The 21487-nt window shown below is 41.0% G+C and overlaps 1 protein-coding gene and 1 pseudogene across 10 annotated transcripts in view; both read left to right on the top strand.

Moving 5' to 3' along the window:
• Positions 1-21487, top strand: part of Il12rb2 (interleukin 12 receptor subunit beta 2) — an 85576-nt gene that overhangs the window by 42346 nt on the left and 21743 nt on the right. For all 10 annotated transcript variants that reach the window (XM_076566893.1, XM_076566895.1, XM_042273432.2 and 7 more), the window contains one exon: positions 14813-15029. In XM_076566893.1, coding sequence (XP_076423008.1) covers positions 14813-15029 — 217 coding nt within the window. The remainder of the gene's footprint in view (positions 1-14812; positions 15030-21487) is intronic.
• Positions 13400-13508, top strand: LOC121828384 (5S ribosomal RNA; annotated as a pseudogene).

The raw sequence follows: 21487 nt of genomic DNA, 5'->3' as shown, positions 1-21487 counted from the left end.
TTGTGTGTCCATCTATATGTGTCTGTATGAACTTGCATGTGTATGAGTGTGTGTGTGTGTGTGTGTGTGTGTGTGTGTGTGTGGTACATGTGTGTATGTTTGTGTTATAATTTTTTAATTTATTTTTGAAAATTTCATACAAATATTTAATGTGGGTGTTTTTATGTCATATATGCACACACTGTATCATGCTGAGACTCACACCCATTATTGTCTGTTGCCCACCCACCCTGCTAAACTCCTTTTTTCACATGTATGTGACCCACTGGATTTAATTGAGGTTACATGCATAAGCATGGGTAGTGTTATTTACTGAAGGTTGAGCAATTTCCCAGTGGCTACACAACTAAGGAAAATGACTCCCCTGCCACAGCAACCCACTAACTATCAACTGCTCCTTAAGGAAGAGTAAGTACCCATGAGTCCCTGCCCTGTCCTTGAGGGAATGTTGATGGCCCCAATCTCACACAAATCTTGTTCAGGTAACCACAGCTACTGCCTCATGATCGCAATTGCCATGTCATTCCAGTGTTTTACAGCACTCTCCCTCGTCCTATGTTCTTTCTGCTCCCTCTTCCCTGTTTTCACTGGGCCTTGAAGGGAATGATATAGCTGTCCTGTTTAAGACTGATTTCTTTTATTTTTATTTTTTATTAAGAAAATTTTTTGGGCTGGAGAGATGGCTCAGTGGTTAAGAGCACTGACTGCTCTTCCAGAGGTCCTGAGTTCAATTCCCAGCACCCACATGGTGGCTCACAACCACCTGTAATGAGATCTGGTGCCCTCTTCTGGCCTGCAGGGATACATGCAGGCAGAACACTATATATAATAAATAAATCTTTAAAAAAAAAAAAAAAAAAAAAGAAAATTTTTATTCATTTTACATACCAACCACAGATGCCCCTCTCATCCCTCCTCCTGCTCCCTCACAGCCTTCCCCTCAAACTACCCCTCATTCCCTCCTCCAAAAAAGCAAAAACTGGTACATTCAGTTGAGGCAGATCCAAGCCCCTCCCCCCTGCATCAAGGGTGAGCAAGGTATCCGACCATAGGTAATTGACTCCAAAAAGCCAGCTCATACACCAGGGATAGATCCTGATCCCACTGCCAGGGGGCCCTTAAACAGACCAAGCTACACAAATGCCTCACCTATGCAGAAGGCCTAGTCTAGTCCCATGTAGGCTCCACAGCTGTTGGTCTAAAGTTTGTAAGTTCCTAGGAGCTTGGTTCATTTGTCTCTGTAGATTTCCCCATCATGATCTTGATGCCTCCAGCTCATAAAATCCTTCTTCTCTCTCTTCAATTGGACTCCTGGAACTCGGCCTGGTGCTTGGCTGTGGATCTCTGCATCTGCTTCCATCAGTTACTGGATGAAGGCTCTGTGATGGCAGTTAGGATATTCACCAATCTGATTACTGGTGTAGGCCAGCTCAGGCACCCTCCACTATTACTACTAGTCTAAGCTGGGGTTGTCCTTATGGATTCCTGGGAACTTCCCTAGCACCCGGTTTCTCCCTATCCCCATGATATCTCCCTCTATCAAGATATCTTTTTCATTGCTCTCCCACTCTGTAGGACTGATAATTATATATTTATTTCATATGTTACCACTTGGTTGAAAATGCTTATCAGCTCCTGGAGTTTTTCTGGTAGAGTCTTTATCTTATGCACTAAATCATATTATCTGCAAATAGGGAAACCAAATTCTTTTTTTCCTATTCAAATTTACTTTCATTTCCTTCTCTTGTCTTATTACTCTAGCTATGACCTTATATTGAATAAGGGTGGGTAAATGACACCCTTGTATTGTTCATGATCTTAATAGGTTTGCATATATAGCCTTTGTTATGTTGAGAGATTTTTTTTCTCCATCCCAATATTCTCCTGGACTTTTAAGGCCATTTCTGTATCTATTGCAATGACCATATGATTTCTTTCCTTTGCATGTGTTGAACAATCCCTGTACCACTGGTGTAAGCCAACTTGATCATTAAGAATGATATTTTTATTGTGTCCCTGAATTCTGTTTGCAAATATTTTGTTGAAAATTTTGTTCATTTATGTTCATCAGAGAGACTGGTCTATAGTTGGCATATACTTTTCTTTTGTTGTTTTTATCTGCTTTGGGTATTAGAGTAAACTGGCTTTGTAAAGAGTTTGAAATCCTCCTTTCTCTTCCTTTTTTCAGAATAATTTAAGAAACATTGATTGTAGTTCTTCTTTTAAGGTACTGTAGAATTCTGCAATGAGTCCATATGGACCTGGGCTTTTTTTATTACTGCTCCAATTTCATTGCTTGTTATAGGTCTGTTTAACTTAATTCTCTCATCTTGGTTTAACTTTTGTAGGTCATAGAAATCTAGAAATTCATCCATTTCCCTTAGATTTTTCCAATCTAGTAGAATATAACTTTTAAAGATGTGTCCTTATGATTTTATGCATTTCATCAGTATTTCTTGCAATGTCTTCTTTTCTTCTCCAATGTTATTATTTCTTTTCTTTCTTTTGGTTAATTTAGCTAATGATTTGTTAATATTGCTTATGTTTTCAACTAACCTGTTCTACTGATTCATTTTCTTAATATCTCAATTTTAAAATTTGTTAGATGTTGAAGTAATAGTTGACTATATTAGGCTAAAGATAATACAGTTTAAGATTAATCTCACCAATTTTCCTTTTTTTAATAGAATATTTTTTTATTTATACTTTGAAAACTTCTTAGATGTTGTGGTTGTTTGAATAGGAATGGTCCCCATGAACTGATGTGATTAAATGGTTAGTCATAGGGAATAGAACTATTAGGAGGTGTAGCCTTATTAGAGTAGATGTTTCTTTGTTGGAGGAGGTGTATCACTATGCAACAGGCTTTGAGGTCTCAAGCCAGGGCCAGTTTGGCAGTCTCTTCCTGCTGACTTCACATCTGGACATAGAACTCTCAACTACCTCTCCAGCACCATGTCTGCCTGCATGCCACCATGCTTCCCATCATGATGACAATGGACTCTGAACTGTAAGCCAGTCCAGTTAAATGTCTTCCTTTATAAGTGTTGCTCTGGCCATTTTATTGCTTTACAACAATAGAAATCCTAAGACAAGTTGGTACCAGGGACTGGGGTATTATTGTGATATGCCTGATCATGCTTTTGTTTTGGAGGAATGTGGATTTTGGGGACTTTTAATTAGAAAAGCAGTTGAACACTTTAACTGGGACTTAATGAGTCATAATAATAGGAGCATGGAAGACAGTGGTGCTGAGGGTGACTTGAATTCTGGCAACCTGGCTCAAGAGGTTTCAGAGGAGAAGAATTTTAGTGTGTGGCCTAGAGATGTTCTTGTGATATTTTGGCAAAGAATGTGGCTACTTTTTGCCCTTGTTCCAAAAGTCTGCCTGAGGCTAAAGTGAAGAATTCTGGATTAGTTCCATTAGCAGAGGAAATTTCAAAACAGCCTATTGTTGACTCTGTCGTGTGGTTACTAGTGTTCACTCTTACGAAGATCTATAATGGAAAAGAGCAAGCTGAGCAAGTACAAATACAAAATGGACAGTTCAAAGGGAAAGGGGGCACCAGAAAGTGAAATGGAGCTAAATCCTATGTTCAAGGAGATAACAGATGAAAGAAAAGCCTGATATTAGATAGAATAAAGGGAGTGGTGACTTTAGGGCAAGACCCCACCCAACTAAGTTTACAACTTGTGAAAAGGAATTAAAGAAAAACTTAGGGCCAGGTCAGATGGTCCAGACCCTTAATCCCAGCACTCCAGAAGCAGAGGCAAGTGAATCTCTACATTCAAGGCCAGCCAGGTCTACAGAGTGAGTTCCAGGACAGCCATGCTTAGACAATAAAGGAAACCATCAGAAACAAAAAGCTGGTGAAGACATAATTGAACGAGGGGACCACGTTCCAGCCCCAGCAAAGCAGCAACAGCTTTGGCCATGTATTTCTGAGTTTAGAGACAAGGATAGAAGAAAAGGGTTGTGGAATCTCCCTCTGCAACTAAGGAAAGCCACTGAGGCTAGGCATGTGTCAGTGGTGTCCCTGCATGGAGGCATAGAGAGGCCATAAGTGAAACTGTGAAGGTGAAGCTTGGATTGTGTTCAAAGACTCCAAGATGTTGGAGATACCAGAACTGTGGGATACTTGCTAAGGAATGTTGCTAACAGGGAGTGGAACCAGCCCAAGAGAAAGAAGTGTGTTGCAGTCAACAAAGCTGAAAGGAGTTGGAGATCCAAAGAGCTCCTTGACACCAGACATGGAGATGCAGGGTTTGAAGTTTGCCCAGCTGGTTTTTGGTCTTATTTTGGTCCAGTATTTCCTCACTGTGCTCCCTTTTGGAATGACAATATATATCCTGTACCATTATATGTTGGAAGTATGTGATCCGCTTTTTTATTTTGCTTTTACAGAGATTACAGTAAAAAAAAAAATTGCATGAATCTCAGAAGTCTTTGAACTTTGGACTTTAAAACAAGTTTGAGACTGGTATAGATGATGGAGACTTTTGAAGTTGAACTGAATACATTCTACATTATGTTATGGCTACAAGCTTATGGGGGTCAAGGAGGGTAATGTGGTGGCTTGAATAGGAATGGCCCCCATAGACTCATGTGCTTGAATGCACAGGGGGTGGCACTATTAGGAGGTGTAGCCTCTTTGGAGTAGGTGTGACTTTGTTGGAAGAGATGTGTCACTAGATGGCAGGCTTTGAGGTCTCAGATGCTCAAGCCAGGCCAGGTATGGCAGTCTCTTCCTGCTGCCTTCAGATCTGGATATAAAACTCTCAGTGACCTCTCCAGCACCATCTTCCCACCATGATGACAATGGACTAAACCTCTGAACTGTAAGTCAGCCCCAATTAAGTGTTTTCCTTTATAAGAGTTTCTGTGGTCACGGTATCTCTTCACATCAATAGAAACCCTGACTAAGATACATGTAAACAGTGTATCTTGATTTTATCTGTCCTCAAGTCCCCTTTCCTCCTTCCCCCAGGCACCCATCACATCTCCCTCCCCACTTCATGTCCTCTCCTTTTTTTTTTTTTAATAACCCAATGAATCCACTATTGACTGACATTGTTGGCTTGATCTTGTGCAGGTCTTGTGCAGATCACTACAATGAGTGCAATGGCCATGTTGTAGTCAGAAGACAGCATTTCACAGTATTTATTCCCATCTTCTAGCTCTTACATTCTTTCTACCTCCTCTTTTGCAATGTTTACTGAGTCTTGAGCATGTGGTTGATACATATGGTTGCAAGCTACCCACATGAGTGCTAGAAATAGAACTTGGGTCCTTTGCAAGATAAGTATGTGCTATTATCTACTGGCATCTACTCGGATCCTCTATTCTATTCTGTTGATATACATGCCTGGTTTTGTGTCAACACCATGCTATTTTTATTAGTATGGCTCCATAATATAGCTTAAAATCAGATACAGTGATGCTTCGAGCAGTCTTCTTTTTGCCTGGGATTGTTTTGGCTGTCCAAGGTCTCTTGTACTTCCATAAGAATTCCAAGATTTTTTTTATATCTGTGAAGAATGTGAATGGAATTTTTATTGGGGTTGAATTTAATCTGTAGGTTGCTTTTGTGAAGATGACCATTTTTACATCATTGGGTCTTCTAACTCATGAGCATGGGAAACCTATCCATCTTCTAGATCAGTGGTTCTCAACCTTCCTAAGCCTATGACCCTTTAATACAATTTCTAATGTTGTGGTGACCCCCAACCATTAAATTATTTTTGTTGCTATTTCACAACTGCAATTTTGCTACTGTTATGTATCATAATGTAAATATCTGATATGCAAGATATCTGATATGTAACCCATGTGAAAGGGTCTTTTGGTCCCAAGGGGTCATGAACCATGTGTTGAGAACCACTGCTCCAGTGTCCTTTTCAATCCCTTTCTTAAGTGTTTTAAAGTTTCTTCTATGGGGCCAATGAGGTAGCTTTAGAAGGTGCCTATTGCTAAGTCTGATGGCTTTAGTTTGATCCCTGGGACCCCATGTTAGAGAAAAAACTGACATCTACAAGTCATCTCTGGCCACCACACATAAACTGTGGTATGTTCAACCAATACTACACAGGCTTGTACATACACAGACACACAATGAATAAATAAAATGTAATCTAAAAAAAATGTCGCTGAGCAATGGTGGCACACACCTTTAACCCTAACACTTGGAAGGCAGAGGCAGGCAGATCTCTAAGAGTTTGAGGCCAGCCTGGTCTACAGAGCTAGTTCCTGGACATTCAGGGCTGCTACACAGAGAAACCCTGTTTAAAAAATATCAAGGGTTAAAATTAAGGTTTTCATTATAGAAATCTTTCATATCCTTAGTTTATTCCTTAGTTTTAGAATATTGCGGGCGAGATTATTGCCATTATTTCTTTTTCAGTTTACTTGTCTTTGATACAGAGGAAATCTAATGACTTTTGTGTGCTACTTTTGTATCCTGCCAATTTGATGAGTGTGGTGGTATTGTGTTCCCCAAAATATTGTGTACCCTAATAAACTTATCTGGGGCCAGGGCACAGAATAGCCACTAGATACAGAGGCTAGAAAATGGTGGCATTCACACCTTTAATCCTAGCATTCCAGAAGCAGAAATCCCTCTGGATTTCTGTGAGTTCAAGGCCACACTGGAAACAGCCAAGCATGGTGACTCAGGCCTTTAATCCTAGGGAGTGATGGCAAGAGGCAGAAAGGTATATGAGGCATGAAAACCAGGAACCAGAGCTAGTTAAGCATTTGGCTGGTTAAGCTTTCAGGCTTCTAGCAGCAGTGCAGCTGAGATTCATTCCGGATGAGGACTCAGAGGCTTCCAGTCTGAGGAAACAGGACCAGCTGAGGAACTGGCGAGGTGAGGTAGCTGTGGCTTGTTCTGCTTCTCTGATCTTCCAGCATTCACCCCAATAACTAGCCTCATGTTTGATTTTATTAATAAGAACTTTTAAGATTCATGCTACAGATAAGTGTTTATCAATTCTGAATGTCTTCTGGTAAGATCTTTAGGGTCTCTATGCAAACAGTCATATCATCTGCAAATAGAGATACCTTGACTTCTTCCTTTCCTATTTGTACCCCTTTTATTTCCTTCTCTTGTCTTATTGTTTTAGCTAGCACTTCTAGTACTATGCCAAATAAGAGCAGATTAAGTAGACATGCTTACATGTTCCTGTTAGTGGGAAACTTTGGATCTTTCTCACTTCAAATACAATGCTATCTATGGGTATGTCTTACATAAACCCTGCATTATGTTAGATATGTTGTTTCCATTTCAAATTTCTTCAGAGCTTCTAACATGAAAGGATGCTAGATTTTGTCAATGCTTTTTTTTTTTTTTTTTTTTTTTTGCCTTTATGGAAGTGACCTTGTGGTTTCTGTCCTCAACTCCTTTTATATAATTTATAACATTTATTGAACCATTCCTGCATTTCTGGAATAAATTATACTTGGTCAAGGTGAATGCTCTTTTTTATATGTTCTTGAATTTGATTTGCAACATAGTTTCTTTGTATTGTGCTTTTTGTTTTTATTTTAAACTTTTGCACTACTCCAGAAAGAAAGAATTATTTCTTCCTGTCAGCTGCTTGAGGTTTGGTTTGTTCTTGTTAAATTGTGTATTTGAATTTCTCTGATTTTTTAATGTAGGCATTTAAAACTACAAACTTCCCTCTTGGGATCACCTTCATTGTATTCTATACATTTTGGTGTGTTTTATTTGTGTGTGTGTGTATACATATATATGTGTGTGTATGTATGCATGTATATATTTGTTATTGTTTTGTTTTAATATTTATTTATTTATTTATTTATTTTACATCTCAACCACAGTTTCCTCTCCCTCCTCTCCTTTCTGTCTCTCCTCCCTCACCTCCTCTCTGCACCCACCATCCACTCCTCCTCTGTTTCTATTCAGAAAAGGGCAGATATCCCATAGATATCGACAAAAGATGTCATATCAAGTTGCAGTTAGACTAAGCACCTCACCTTTTATTAAGGCTGGGCAAGGCAGTATGAGGACTAGGGTCCCAAAAGTCAGCAAAAGAGTCAGAGACAGTGTCTGCTCCCAGTTAGGAGTCCCACAAGAAGACAAAGCTACACACCTGTCACATATATGCAGAGGGCAGTCCCATGCAGGCTTCCTGGTCATTGGTTCAGTCTCTGTGAGCTCCTGTGAACCCAGATTAGTTGAAACTGTGGGTTTTCTTATGATGTCCTTAACTCCTCTGGTTCCCATAATCCTTCCTTCCTCTCTTAAGCAGAATTCCCCCAGTTCAGCCTAATGTCTGGCTGTGGATCTCTGCATCTGATTCCATCGGTTGCTGGATGAAGCCTCTCTGAAGACTATTGGGTTAGGCACTAATCTACGAGTATAGCAGAGTACCATGAGGCATCATTACATTGACTTTTTTTCTCTAGTCATGTTTGGTTCTATCCTAGGTCTCTGGGTCATCCAGCCTCTGGGTCCTGGTGCTGCAGGCAGTGTCAGGGGTGGTCTTACTCTTGTGGCATGGGTCTCAGGGTGGACCAGTCTTTGTGGGCCACTCCCACAATTTCTGCACCGCTGTTACCCCAGCACACCCCATAGGCAGGACAGACTGTAGGTTGAAGGCTATGTGGCTGGGATGGTGTCCCGGTCCCTCCAATGGAAGTCTTTCCTGATCACAGGAGATGGCCAGTTTAGGCTATGTATCCTCTATTGCTAGGAGTCTTAGCTGGGGTCACCCTTGTAGATTCCTAGGAGTTTCCCTTGCACCAGGTTTCTACCTCACCCCAAAATGCTCCCCTTTCCAGTTGACTCTTTCAGTATTCTCCCCTCATCCCACCCTACCTGATCCCTTGTGCTCCCATCTCCACCCACCCCCAGTCCACCTATGAAATCTCTTCTATAATTTGAAATATATCTTTATAAGTGTTTCAGGCTTTTTGTTCTTGTTTTGTTTCGAGACAGGCTTTTGGGCTGGAGAGATGGCTAGTGGTTAAGGGCACTGGCTGCTCTTCCAAAGGTCCTGAGTTCAATTCCCAGCAATCACATGGTGGCTCACAGTCATCTATAATGAGATCTGGTGCCCTCTTCTGGCTTGTAGGCACACATGCAGGAGATATATATATCTCTGTAGACCAGCCTAACCTCAAACTCAGATCTTCCAGCCTCTGATTCCCAAGTGCTGGGATTAAAGGCATGCACCACCACTGCCTGGCTCTTGTTTCTGGTTTTTAAAGTTTCTATGTTTGCTATGCCTTTGGCACAGCATTCTTCTCCTTCCTTTATTCCCATAGTGCATAATTTGGCCATCTGGAAGTGTCACAAAGATCTCACATGTCTGTTCTTATGTTTGCAAAAGTTTACCAATAGGGCTGAAGAGATGGCTCAGTGTTTTTAAGAGTACTTGTTGATCTCGCAGAGGAAATGGGTTCAGTTCCCAGCACCCACGTGGTGGCTTACAACCATCTGTAACTACAGTTTCAGGGGATCCATACCCTCTTCTGACCTCCCTGGGCATCAGACATGCATGTGATATACAGAGTGTATGTACACACATGCAAGCAAACACTTATAGTAAAATAAATGAACAAGTCTTTAAAATGTCATTGATTTCCTCAATTGAAGGATCCAGTCCTTTCATTGTCTTCTAACCCTGATACTCCATTCTCTGCACGGTCCATTTTACTGGTGAGGTTTTTCCACTGGGTTTCTTTTTTATCTGACTTACTTAACTTTTCGTTTTTATACATTTCAGGTTGCTTCTTTCCCAGTATTTCTATTTCTTCATTGAACTTATTTGTGTATCCTGAATTGACTTCTTTATTTTATTCAAGCTCTTTGTACAAACAGTTGTCTTGGAATTCATTTAGGAGTTTATTTCAGTCCTCTTCAAATTAATTTTGGAGTTTATTTACGTCCTCTTTGAATTCTTTGAACATATTTATAATTCTTTGGACCACTTTGTCTGGAAGTTCACCTAAGTTGCTCTCACTAGGGACCATCACTATGGGATTGGCCATTTGGAGAGGAGACATATTGTCTTGGTTTTTTGAGCTGGGATTTCTACATCTGGAACTGTTCACTGGTTGTCTTTTTGTTTGAGTGTCTAGCCTACCTGTGTTGGGTGACTCTTTGGATCTATGCTTGGAATTAACCCAGCTTCTCCGGTTTGGGATCAGCTGTGCTGCTTCAAGTTCGTTCATGGAAACACACAGTACTGGTATGTGGTAGGATAGCTGAGGTGGCACCAGCTTGTCTGGAAGGGGCACAGCCTCTGACCTCATAAGTGGATAACCTGTGTAAGCTGGCAAGGGAGATGCCTGAGTAGTGGGAGTGACCTCTGACCTCGTGAGCTAGCACTCAATGTGATTCTGCAGTATCAAAGAGACGGGGTGCCAGTCAGCTGTGATGCTAGCCTTTCACCTAATGAACCCGTGGGATCTCTATGCAGTCCTGTGGTAGGGTGGTGGGCTGTCAGGGTCATCAAAAGTGCTGGCCTTTGATCTGATGGACAAGTTCACTCACTACACAGTTCTAGGGCAGCTGGGGATGAGGCGCTAGAGTGTCAGCTTCTGATCTGAAAAGCAGGCCAGATCTCCATGTGGTGGCTGGGGAGATGGTGAAGTTTCGGGTCAGAAGGGGCATTGGCCACTGACCACACAAGCACAGGGCTTCTCTACACAGTTTCACATGGCTGGAGGTTGGGGTTCTGGGAACAACAAGGGTGCTGGCTGCTGACCTAATGGACTAGGTTCTCCGCTCAGTTCTGTGGCAGCTGAGGGGCATGCCAGGGCTGGCAGGAGTGCTCACCTCTGACCTCATGAGCAAGCAGGACTCTCTGTGTGGTTCTGTTGCAGCTGCATGGTGGGGTACCTCACGTGTTCTTGGGCAAGGTGTTTAGCCTCCCTGGACATACTTTCCTCATAAGCAAACTCAAGATAATACTAGTGTATAGCACATGAGGCTACCATAAAGATTCACAAGGTAATTATGAAGGTCAGGGCCACATTCCTGTTACAAGACAAGCATTGTGCAAACCCGTAAGGATACGAAGATGAACTGGTAGTCTTCAGGGGAGGGGAGAATAAAAAACATCAAAGATTTCAGTGGAGTGATGCTTAAAACTTGAAATCAAAATTAGAACACAGTTGGCATGTTCCTGTAGTCCCAACTACTAACGAGTCTGAAGTAGGGGGATCATTAAGCCTCAGAAGTTAAGGCTAGCCTCGGTAACGTAGAGAGACCATCTCAGGAAAGCAAACAAACAATGAGCACTTCTTGCTATTTCTCCACTTTGTACTGGGGTTGATGAATGTAAGTCATGATTCCAAAATGAAATACTCAGTTTGTGTGTCGAGGGAGGGGTTGTTGTTTTGCTGTTGTTTTACATTTATTTATTTTTTTGTCATGTGCATGTGACATTGACAGTATGGATATCTGTTCTCTCCTTCCACCATGTGCATTTCAAAAACTGAACTCAAGTCATCAGGCTTTCCAGCAAATGCCTTTACCCACTGGGCTGTCCTGCCAGCCCAGTATTCAGTTTTCAACTCACAAATATATGGACTTTGTGATCAGGTCAGACATTAGAAATTTCATAGAGAGCTAAAGGATAAGCCAGAAGTTTTTATTATCCTTATTTTGAAAATAGAGATATTATGTCTCAGAGTGATAAAATATCTCTGTGCAATAGATGTTACACAGAGAAGTGAGAAAATCAAAGGTCCTTCCTACTAAGAATCGAGGGTGGGGATACAGTCCAGTGCAAAAAGCACGTAGTAGCATGCACAGGGCCTGTATTCAATCCCCAGCATCAACCATGCACAAACCAGGCAACAATCCAAAGCTGAAATGAAAGGAAAGGAGAGCTGTGACTAACGTGTTCAATGTCTGAGCTTCCAAAGAGGTCTCGATGACTGCTGCTCTTCTTTGACATAAGCAAAACTCTAATGGCCTTCCCTTTCTGTCATTAGAGGCAGTGTTCTGGCTGCCGTACCACATAGCCACCTAGCAGTTCTTCCTTTCATTGTTTGTACTCAGTGCTACTAGAAGGGATGGATCCAAATGTCAGAAACCCTACCAGGATCGGCAACTGTACCTTCCAGATAACACCCCTCCCTGACATCCCCCAGGGGGCGCTCTACAAACTCATCCGTCTTCTCTCCGGGAATGGCTTGAGCTAGTTACTCAGCTGCTCGAAGACTGGGCTCACGCCTCAGAAAGGGAAGAGAGAAGAGCTACACATGACAAGGAATGTAAAGCTCATGATTAACTAACTGTTATTTTCTCTCCCTTATCACCTTCTCAAATGAGTAGCACTGGCTTACGACTGTTTATCTGCAGAGTCAGTCGGTTGGTCAGGATGGCTATCTTCAGAGTTCACGGCTTGTCTCCCGTGACTCAGAGCCTTCTGGCTCTTGGAGAAAAACTTCTGTCCCCACCCTTCCCAAATTGCTAAAGTCATGCCTTCTGTTGACGCTGTGTGTCAGAATGCATCATAACCCCACAGCTGGAAAAGGTGCTTTGCAACTTTGGGCTGAGAGGGTGACTGGGATTCCATCTGTAAATTGCAGCAGCCGGAACCTCCTCCCTGCCTCAGGCCTGAGGGGCAACACACATCACGGCAGAGGGAGAAAAACACCATAGATGAAAGCAGGTGCTGGTTACAGAAAGGCATCCCCTCAGCTGTCTCTCACTCCGTCTTTCCCTGACAGCCCTCTTGGTTCAGCGATAAATGGATCTAACATAGACTGTCCCAAGTTCTCCCCACCGAGGCACTCCTCAGAAGTTAACTGCTCACATAGCTCCCCATTCCTGCCGGAGGATGGCTTCCCTGACAAGCGTTTGTTCCATCTATGTTGCCTTTCTCCTTTGACAAAGGCCACATTTATTAATATGATGCTTGTTAGAACATCAGACTTGAAAAAACATTTGTGTAGCTGGGTGTAGTGGCACGTACCTACAATCCCAGACGCAGGGGCACTAACCAAAGTTTGAGGTCAGCCTGGTTTATGTAATTAGTTCTAAGTCAGCTGGAGCTTCACAGTGAGATCCTGTCTCAAAAAAACAAAAAAACAAAACAGAACAAAACAAAAACCGGGGAACATAATAAAAATAAATAAACAAACAAACAAATACTTAAGTAATCCTCACAACAGTCAATGAGATTGATTGTGATGAATGTAATGGACACCTGAAAAGATAACTTCAGGGAGTTGCTGAATATTCTCCAAAGGTTCGCAGCAGCACCGTCCTCACCTGGTACCCTGGACCAGGCTAAGATCTAGTTTAGGACTTGTGGACCAAAAGTTTCCTCCAACAGACTTGCATTAACTAAGCTCTAGAAGTGGCAGCATACAGAGCTGAGAGCTCATTGATTAACTACAGTAAGAATATAGCTACTGGTCTACGGCCATACCACCCTGAACGCGTCTGATCTCGGAAGCTAAGCAGGGTCGGGCCTGGTTAGTACTTGGATGGGAGACCGCCTGGGAATACCAGGTGCTGTAGGCTATAAAAAAAAAAAAAAAAAAAAAAAAAAATGTAGCTACTGGTCCAATCAGAAGACTTGACTCAAAGAATCAGAACAGTCTCTCTCCGGTACTAACTGTCTCAGAATCCAAATTATAATCAGGAAGGCAGCTTATTCACTTAAAGTTAAAGAATTGAAGTGTGCCAGATGTTCATGTCCAAATTCTTCTGACAGATAAACCACATAGGAAACCAAATTATTCAGCCTCTTGGTAATCAAGGAACCAGAACAAGGGCACTTGCTAGTCCTCAGGGGATCTCCCAGTAAACAGTTTCCTGCCATGAAGAAATGGCTGTGCCCAGAAAACTATGCGGCTTAAATATGTTAGCCAAGCCTTCTTCCTGCAGTAGGCAGGGATGGGCACGGCCAGGGTTGGGCTTCACAACTCTTCAGGTCTGTGCTTGCGTTTGCCATGGCCATTGTACAAAACGAGAAAAACAACAGTTTCTGCTTACTTTGTGGCTTTGTTCCCAAATGATCTCAATCAGAATTTGGCAGTTTGGAACTAGGTTCCTAGCACAGATGCCTAATTCAAGTCCCTAAGGATCATTTTACTCGTTTAGCTCCTGAAAGTGGTCGTTTTGATGTTTTAAGCAGCCTTGCACTTTCTATATTTAAAAAGGCACCCTCACCAGGTAGAACACATCTTTAATCCCAGCATTCAGGGGGCAGAGACAGGTGGATCTCTGAGTTTGAGGCCAGTCTAGGGCTACACAGAGAAACCCTGTCTCAAAAAAACAAACAAAAAGGCACCCTCTCCCTCTCCCCCAACCCATACCCAAGCCTTCACTGTAAGTGTGTGTCTCTGTGAGTCTCTCTCTGTGAATGTGTCTCTCTGTGTGTCCCTCTGAGTATCTCTGTGACTAGGTCTCTGTGACATGTCTCTCTATGAGTATATCTCAGAAATTTAAAAACAAAAACCCAGAGGAACTGAGTGCTTGTCCCAAGATCTGAGTGATGGTAAATTCGAAGCTCAGAGCCAGTGCTTCTACAGTCAGATTCCACAGTTCTCTCATTAGTTTTGTTTACTATGGGTAAGCTTCGTTCTGAAGAAAGAAAAATCAATGTGTTTTAAAGAGTTATCTTTTTAAAGTGTTAACCTTTTAAAAAAAACTAAATAGAAGGTGTGAGGATGAATCACTGAAAGTGTGGAGTGGAGATGGGAAGACATAAATTAAAAACTCACTAAGACAGAGTGACCTGCAGCCGGGACAGGTGGTCCAGGCATAAAGAGCATCCAAGATCTTGTCTGGGAGTAAGGGTATGTGCATATGCTTTCTTGCAGAGTCTGAGTCCATCAGAGGCAAGGGGGGAAATCCTCTGCTATCAGGTGACCCTACAGGAGGTGACAGGGGAAATGACACTGGAGAATAGTACAAATCACACCTCCTGGACTGGGGTCATTCCCAGAACCGGGGCTTGGACTGCATCCCTGTCTGCAACCAATTCGAAAGGCACTTCTGCGCCCACTCGCATTAACATAGTGGACCTGTGCAGCACCGGTAAGTACCCAGTCACCTTAACACCGCCTGTGGGAAACTGTCTCCCTCACCTTTTTTCTCTGGCAGGTGCAGGTCAGAGCCTGGTGTGAGTAGCCAAGAGTTTAGACTTTGGAGTCAATGTCTCTCTTTTCCTGTTACCCTGGGGTTGACCTTGAGCAAGTGAATTAAAATGAACCCTCTGTGCTTCAATTTCTTTATAAGATGGAAATTATAGTTACTGTCTTGCAAATCACTATAAGATTATAATCTTACATATAAGTATTAGTAAAGTTACATTAGCGTAATGTTTTCCAATTAGACTAACTTTTACAGATTCAATAATAATATACATTGTTAAATTCTAGACAAAAAATTAGACTTATATTTAAAAACTGAGTATTAAAATGAAATTCTGACCTTAGTGAAACTATGATAAAATTTTCGTTATTACATACATTTAAATATGTATCTAATTGTCTTCAGTAAAATAATCCCAACTAGATGTAAAGTCTCACATTTATAATCATATCTTCTAAAATTATCTCCTCAAAGAAAAGACCATAATTAGCTAAGAAAATGGATCTTACGCTATGTCTCAAAGTCTGAACTATTAAAAAAAAAGTCTAAGCAAGATAAAACACTGTAATTGGACCCTCTCTTATAACTTAGTGTCATAATGTTGTATATACATGAGTCCAGCAATCATCAATTTGAAGAAATTTCTGCCAAAAGATTGTTGTTTTTAAGATTGATTTATTGTTTTATATGTATAGGTCTTTTGCCTGCGTGGATGTCTATGTACCATTTGCATACAGTTTCTATGGAGGCTGGAAGAGGGCATCACCTCCCCTAGAAATAGGGTTACTAATGATTGTGAGCTGCCATGTGGGTGCTGAGACCCATCTAACAAGGGTCCTCTGGAAGAACAGCCAATGCTTTTAATGGCTGAGTCATCTCTCCAGTCCCAAAACATTGTTTTAGATGCACCATTAAATCTTGGTTATATTTTAAGAGCACATGATGAAAACAGCTAGAAGAAAATACCAATAAACATGGGTATCAATCACCTTGATTTAGACTCTGAGTTAGGAATTGCTCCGCAGAGTCAAGTCTGACCGAAAGTCTGACTACTGTGGCTCATCTGCCCTCTCACGTAAAGGAGGTTCACAGACAGATAGCTCAGGGTGGTGACATCAGCACTCCAAGCTCCTCTCTCTTTCCCTCTGCCGGAGCTGGCATTCACCCTCACATGGAAATGGCCCAAAAGGCTGCGAGACCTCTAGCTGTTGCTCTGTAGGCAGCAGGACAGAGAGGAGGCAGAAGGGAGTGACCCCAGTCTGCAGGAGCTCCCCCCAGTGCACACAACTTTGCACTCATGGCCATTTGCTGACCATCACCACCCACCTGGCCACACTCAGCTGCAAAAAGGGCTCAAGAACCACATTTCTGGCAACCAAGTTCCCTTCCTGAAGAAGATGAAAAGTTCTTTGCTAGGCAATGGATAATGCCTTCCTTCTGTGAGAAAAGCACCCAAGGGAGAAACATGAAGGATAAGATAGATTCTCTAACTATGGGGAAACACTTCCAAGTTCACACACTGTGAAATAATTTTATCTTGAAAATACTATAAGTGGCTGGGCAGTGGTGGTGCGCACCTTTAATCCCAGCACTCCGGAGGCAGAGCCAGATGGATCTCTGTGAGTTCGAGACCAGCCTGGGCTACAGAGTGAGTTCCAGGACAGGCACCAAAACTACATAGAGAAACCCTGTCTCAAAAAAACCTACTAATTAATTAGTGGTAGATGTGACAGTGCACACCTGTAACCCAAACAGGAGGTCTAAGCAAGATGTTTGCAAGCTAGAAGCCAGTGTAGGCTCTGTAGTAAGATGCTGTCTCAAAAAGAAGGAAAAAATACAAGCAAAGCTTAAAATGCAAATAAGAGCTTAAATACATACATATATATATATATGTATGTATCATATATTATATGGTATCATATATTATATAATTGTGTGATATATATCACATTTTAGTATAAAGAGAGTTGATATTGCCTATGTCTATGTTAATCTTTTTAAATTAATTTTTAATTATCTGTACTTTTTTTTTCAAATACATGGGATATCGGGGATATGAACACACAACTCAAAAAAAGAAACTATAGCTCAGAGAGTGCTTTATAATATACACAAGACCCTAAGGTTGACCCCCATTGCATCTCCATGACCCCACCGACCAATTATGAGAGGAGCAATAAAGATATGAAAATGTTTAACTTAGCTAGCAATTAATGAGATGTAAATTTTGAAAAAGCATGAAAAAATCAAGTTAGTCTGACAGAATGAGAAGAATGAGTGTGCTCCATGTCAGTGAAACTGTTTTTGTGTGTTGTTGGTAGATATGTAAATTGGTACAACTTTCTGGAAAACTATTTGGCAATATATAAAAAATGCTAAATATGATCATGCCTTTTGTCCATAGAATTTCACAATTCAATGTGTATTGTCAGGCCAGGTGTGTTGTTTCCTGCCTGTAATCTCAGGATTCAAGGCCAGTCTGGGCTACATAGTGAATTCCAGCCCAGCCTGGGATACAGAGTGAGACTAACCTCAAAAATAAATAAGAAGGAAAGGAGGGAGGGAGGAAGGAAGGAAGGAAGGAAGGAAGGAAGGAAGGAAGGAAGGAAGGAAGGAAGGAAGGAAGGAAGGAAGGAAGGAAGGAGAAGTGTATATTCAGGAGATAATAGAATAATATTAGAAATGTAAATTCAGATGTTTGTTGAATAAGTGCTTGAGGGTTGGCGAGATAGCTCAGCAGGTAAAGGACTTGCCCCAAGCCTGATAACCTGAGTTCAATCTACTACAAGGTAGAAGGAGAGAAGAGACTCCCTCAACTTGTCCTCTGACCTTCAAACCTGTGCTATGGTACACACATATGCACAAATAAATAAATAAATATATTTTGTAAAAAGAAAAATTTTCTTGAAGCAATATAACACTATAGCTGACCTAAATGACCTAAATAGAGAACAGACTCTTAAATATGTCTGACCTTTCCCTGTCTTAATCACACACTAGCATGCCATTAACTGTTCAGTGGGAAGATTTACATTACAAGCAACAAAGTAGTCTTTAAAAGTATACTTGGTCCCAGCATTTGGGAGGCAGAGGCAAGCAGAATCTCATGAGTTCAAAGTCAGCCTGGTCCACACAGGGAACTCTAGGCCATTCAGGAATACATAGAGAGATACCTCACACACACCAATACATAAATAAATAAATAAATAAATAAATAAATAAATAAATAAATAAATAAATTTTTAAAAGATATATTGGATAATTCCATTTAAATCTGTACTTATATGAGCAGATTTTTTTCTATAGTTAAAAACAAAATGACTAGTAGAAGCCATGGAAATATTAGCAGAGATCATCTTTGCCTCATGTGAATTACAGGTGATTTTTCTTCAACCCCCCAAACACACTTTTTGGTACATTCTTTCCTTTAAAAAAATCTTATTTAAGATGGGCATCGTGATCCATGCCTTTAATCCCAGCTCTTAGAAGGATCTCTGAATCAACCTGATCTACAGAGTGAGATCCAGTACAGCCAGAGCACCACAGAGAAAACTTGCCTTGAAAAACCAAAAAGAATAAATAAATATTTTATTTTATTTTTTCCATTTATTGATTTAGTATGTGTGTTTATGTTCATGTCACAGTGTGCCTGTAGGTCAGAGGACAACTTTGGGGAGTAAGTTCTCTGCTTCTTCCAAGTGATCTTAGGGATCAAACTCAGGCTTAACAAACAGCATCTTACATGCTCAGCCATCCTATAACCTCCTGGTTATTTTTATTTAATATTTCTTCTCTGTGGATGAGTATTACACATAGACTTTTTAAAGACTTACTTTTATTTTACATATTTATTTTACATATTATTACATATTTTACATATTTATTTTACATATTTTACATATTTGAATATGTGTTTTACCTATGTAAAACATACATATGTATGCACACCCCAAGGGACAGACACACATACAGATACAGTCAGATAGACACCATTCACACACAGAGACACAGACAGTACATACAGACACATACAGGGCATGCAGCAGACAGACACAGAGACACATTCAGCTCATGTGACAGACACACACAAAACGTACAAGACAGACAGACACACAGGGGCAGACAGAGGACTGAAGACAGAGAACATGAAGTAGAGAATTCAAATCTGTTCTCTTGGTTAAATGACTCCAAGAGGAAGTGTTTTATTTCTTTCCTTAGTTCGATACTGATGCGTTACTGGGGACTCAAAGTGAATCACTAATGAGAATAATCTGAGCAATCCAAAATAAGACATCCAGTAAGCAACAGAGCAGAATGGAAAAGGTAGCCTCCTTTCTCTTAGGTGGTACCTTACAAGCATCAGAACTCCACAGAGTGGTTCTCAGGAAACAAGGAGATAGGATATTCTGATTGAAGCTGAAAAAGTAATTTTGTTTTGTTTTTGTTTTCTCAGATAAGGGCTCACTGTGTAGCCCAAGCTGTCCTCGAACTCACAGAGCTCCACCTGCTTCTGCCTCCCAAGTGCTGGGATTAAAGGTATGCATCACAAAGGGATGATTCTGAAAGGTGAATGAGAAAAGGTGCATTATTAGCAGGGTCCTGAAGGGAAGAATGTGGTCTGGCAGACATCCTAGAGAAGGAAATTCCAGACTGGTACCTGGCAAGAACAGCGACCTAGAGGCTGAAGGAGTCCTGAAAGGTGCAAGCTGATTTGCTTGGCAAATTCCGGATAAAGTAGAGATGAAAAGGGCTTTTTGGAGATTTTAACACAACCTCAGACAAAGGGTCTTTCAAACTGTAGCACTCAGTATCTATGGAATGAATAAATTTCATTCTAAAAAAAAATACCCTCGGGCTGACAAGATGAGTCGCAGGAAAGGGCTTATGCTGCCAAGCCTGACCACCTGAATTCTAGGCCTGAGATGGCATGGTGAAAGGAGAGACCCAGCTCCTGCAAGGTGTCCTCTCCCCTGCATGCATGTGCTTCGACACTAGCGTGTGAGTACACACACACACACACACACACACACACACACACACACATACAAAATAAAACACACACATAAAATAAAGGCAGCCTTGGTAACCATTTTGAAAATGAGAGCTACCTTACTCCCACCTCTATGCTTTTTAAAATATGCCCAGGCACAAACTACTTTACAACTGAACCCTGAAAAAATACATAACCTTATTTTATTAAAGTTCCTGTAGAAAATAGAAAATAAGGAAAGCTGTCCAATCTGTTTTGTGGGATAAATTGTTTTTTGATCAATTTTATTTTATTAATAAAGGCAAATAAAGACAGTACAGGAAAGATTATTGTTTAAATCATTTGTGCATACAAACATAAAATCTAAATTAATTATTGGCAATTTAAATCTGTATAGACACATATTAAAAATTAGCGCCAATAGTTCCAACTTCCAGATAAGCATATGCAGCATTTGAAAAGTATTACTCTGTCCTCAAACAGTAAAGAATAGACAAACTAAAAAGGCAATAATCCTCTTCCTCCTCCCTCCCTCCTTCCTGACCCCCACTGCAGATAGAAATAAATGTCTGCACCTAGGAAACTTCTTTCGTTGTCATTAAGTGCCTTTTGCTTTATAATTTTCTATTGTTCTTCAAGTAAATGCTTCGTTCTTAGGGTATGAAGGCTTTTTTTTTTTCTAGCTAGTAATATTTCTACTTGTAACTGGAGGGCTAGCATAAAATATCTTTCTTTCCTTTCTACTTAAGAAGAATTTTTCTGCTATTTTTATTAGTGTATATTCATAGGTTTCATTGTGACATTTTCATACATATTTACCATGTACTTTCATCATACTCTTCCTATTACCCAATTCTTCTTTTACCCATCGGAGAAGTAAAACCCCAGGGAAGCCACTACCCCCAGAATTGAAAGGAAAAGCGAATATCTAAGGACTAGCAGGTGAGGTATGTCTGTGCAGTTTACCACACAGACTCACAGGCCCTGGAAATCATAAAGAAATAGTATCATTTCCCTTTAAAAAAAAAATAACCCTTTTAGCTTATGCTTTGGACTGAAAACCTAAGCATAAGAAGCAGAAGTAGCCGGGCGGTGGTGGCGCACGCCTTTAATCCCAGCACTCGGGAGGCAGAGCCAGGCGGATCTCTGTGAGTTCGAGGCCAGCCTGGGCTACCAAGTGAGCTCCAGGAAAGGCGCAAAGCTACGCAGAGAAACCCTGTCTCGAAAAACCAAAAAAAAAAAAAAAAAAAAAAAAAAGAAGCAGAAGTAAAGGCCAATAGAAGACAATGTAGTTGAATGTGTTTATAGCCCCGGGGTGGTAGAATTTTACAAACAAGACTCAAAATCAAAACTGAGGTAAATTTACCAGCACCACTGCAGATAATAAAGTTGCCAGAGAAGTAACTGACTG

Source organism: Peromyscus maniculatus, chromosome 3 (assembly GCF_049852395.1).
Source record: "Peromyscus maniculatus bairdii isolate BWxNUB_F1_BW_parent chromosome 3, HU_Pman_BW_mat_3.1, whole genome shotgun sequence".
NCBI lineage: Eukaryota > Metazoa > Chordata > Mammalia > Rodentia > Cricetidae > Peromyscus > Peromyscus maniculatus.
Note: the sequence above shows the minus strand (reverse complement) of the source record. Positions and strands in the feature narration are given on the sequence as shown.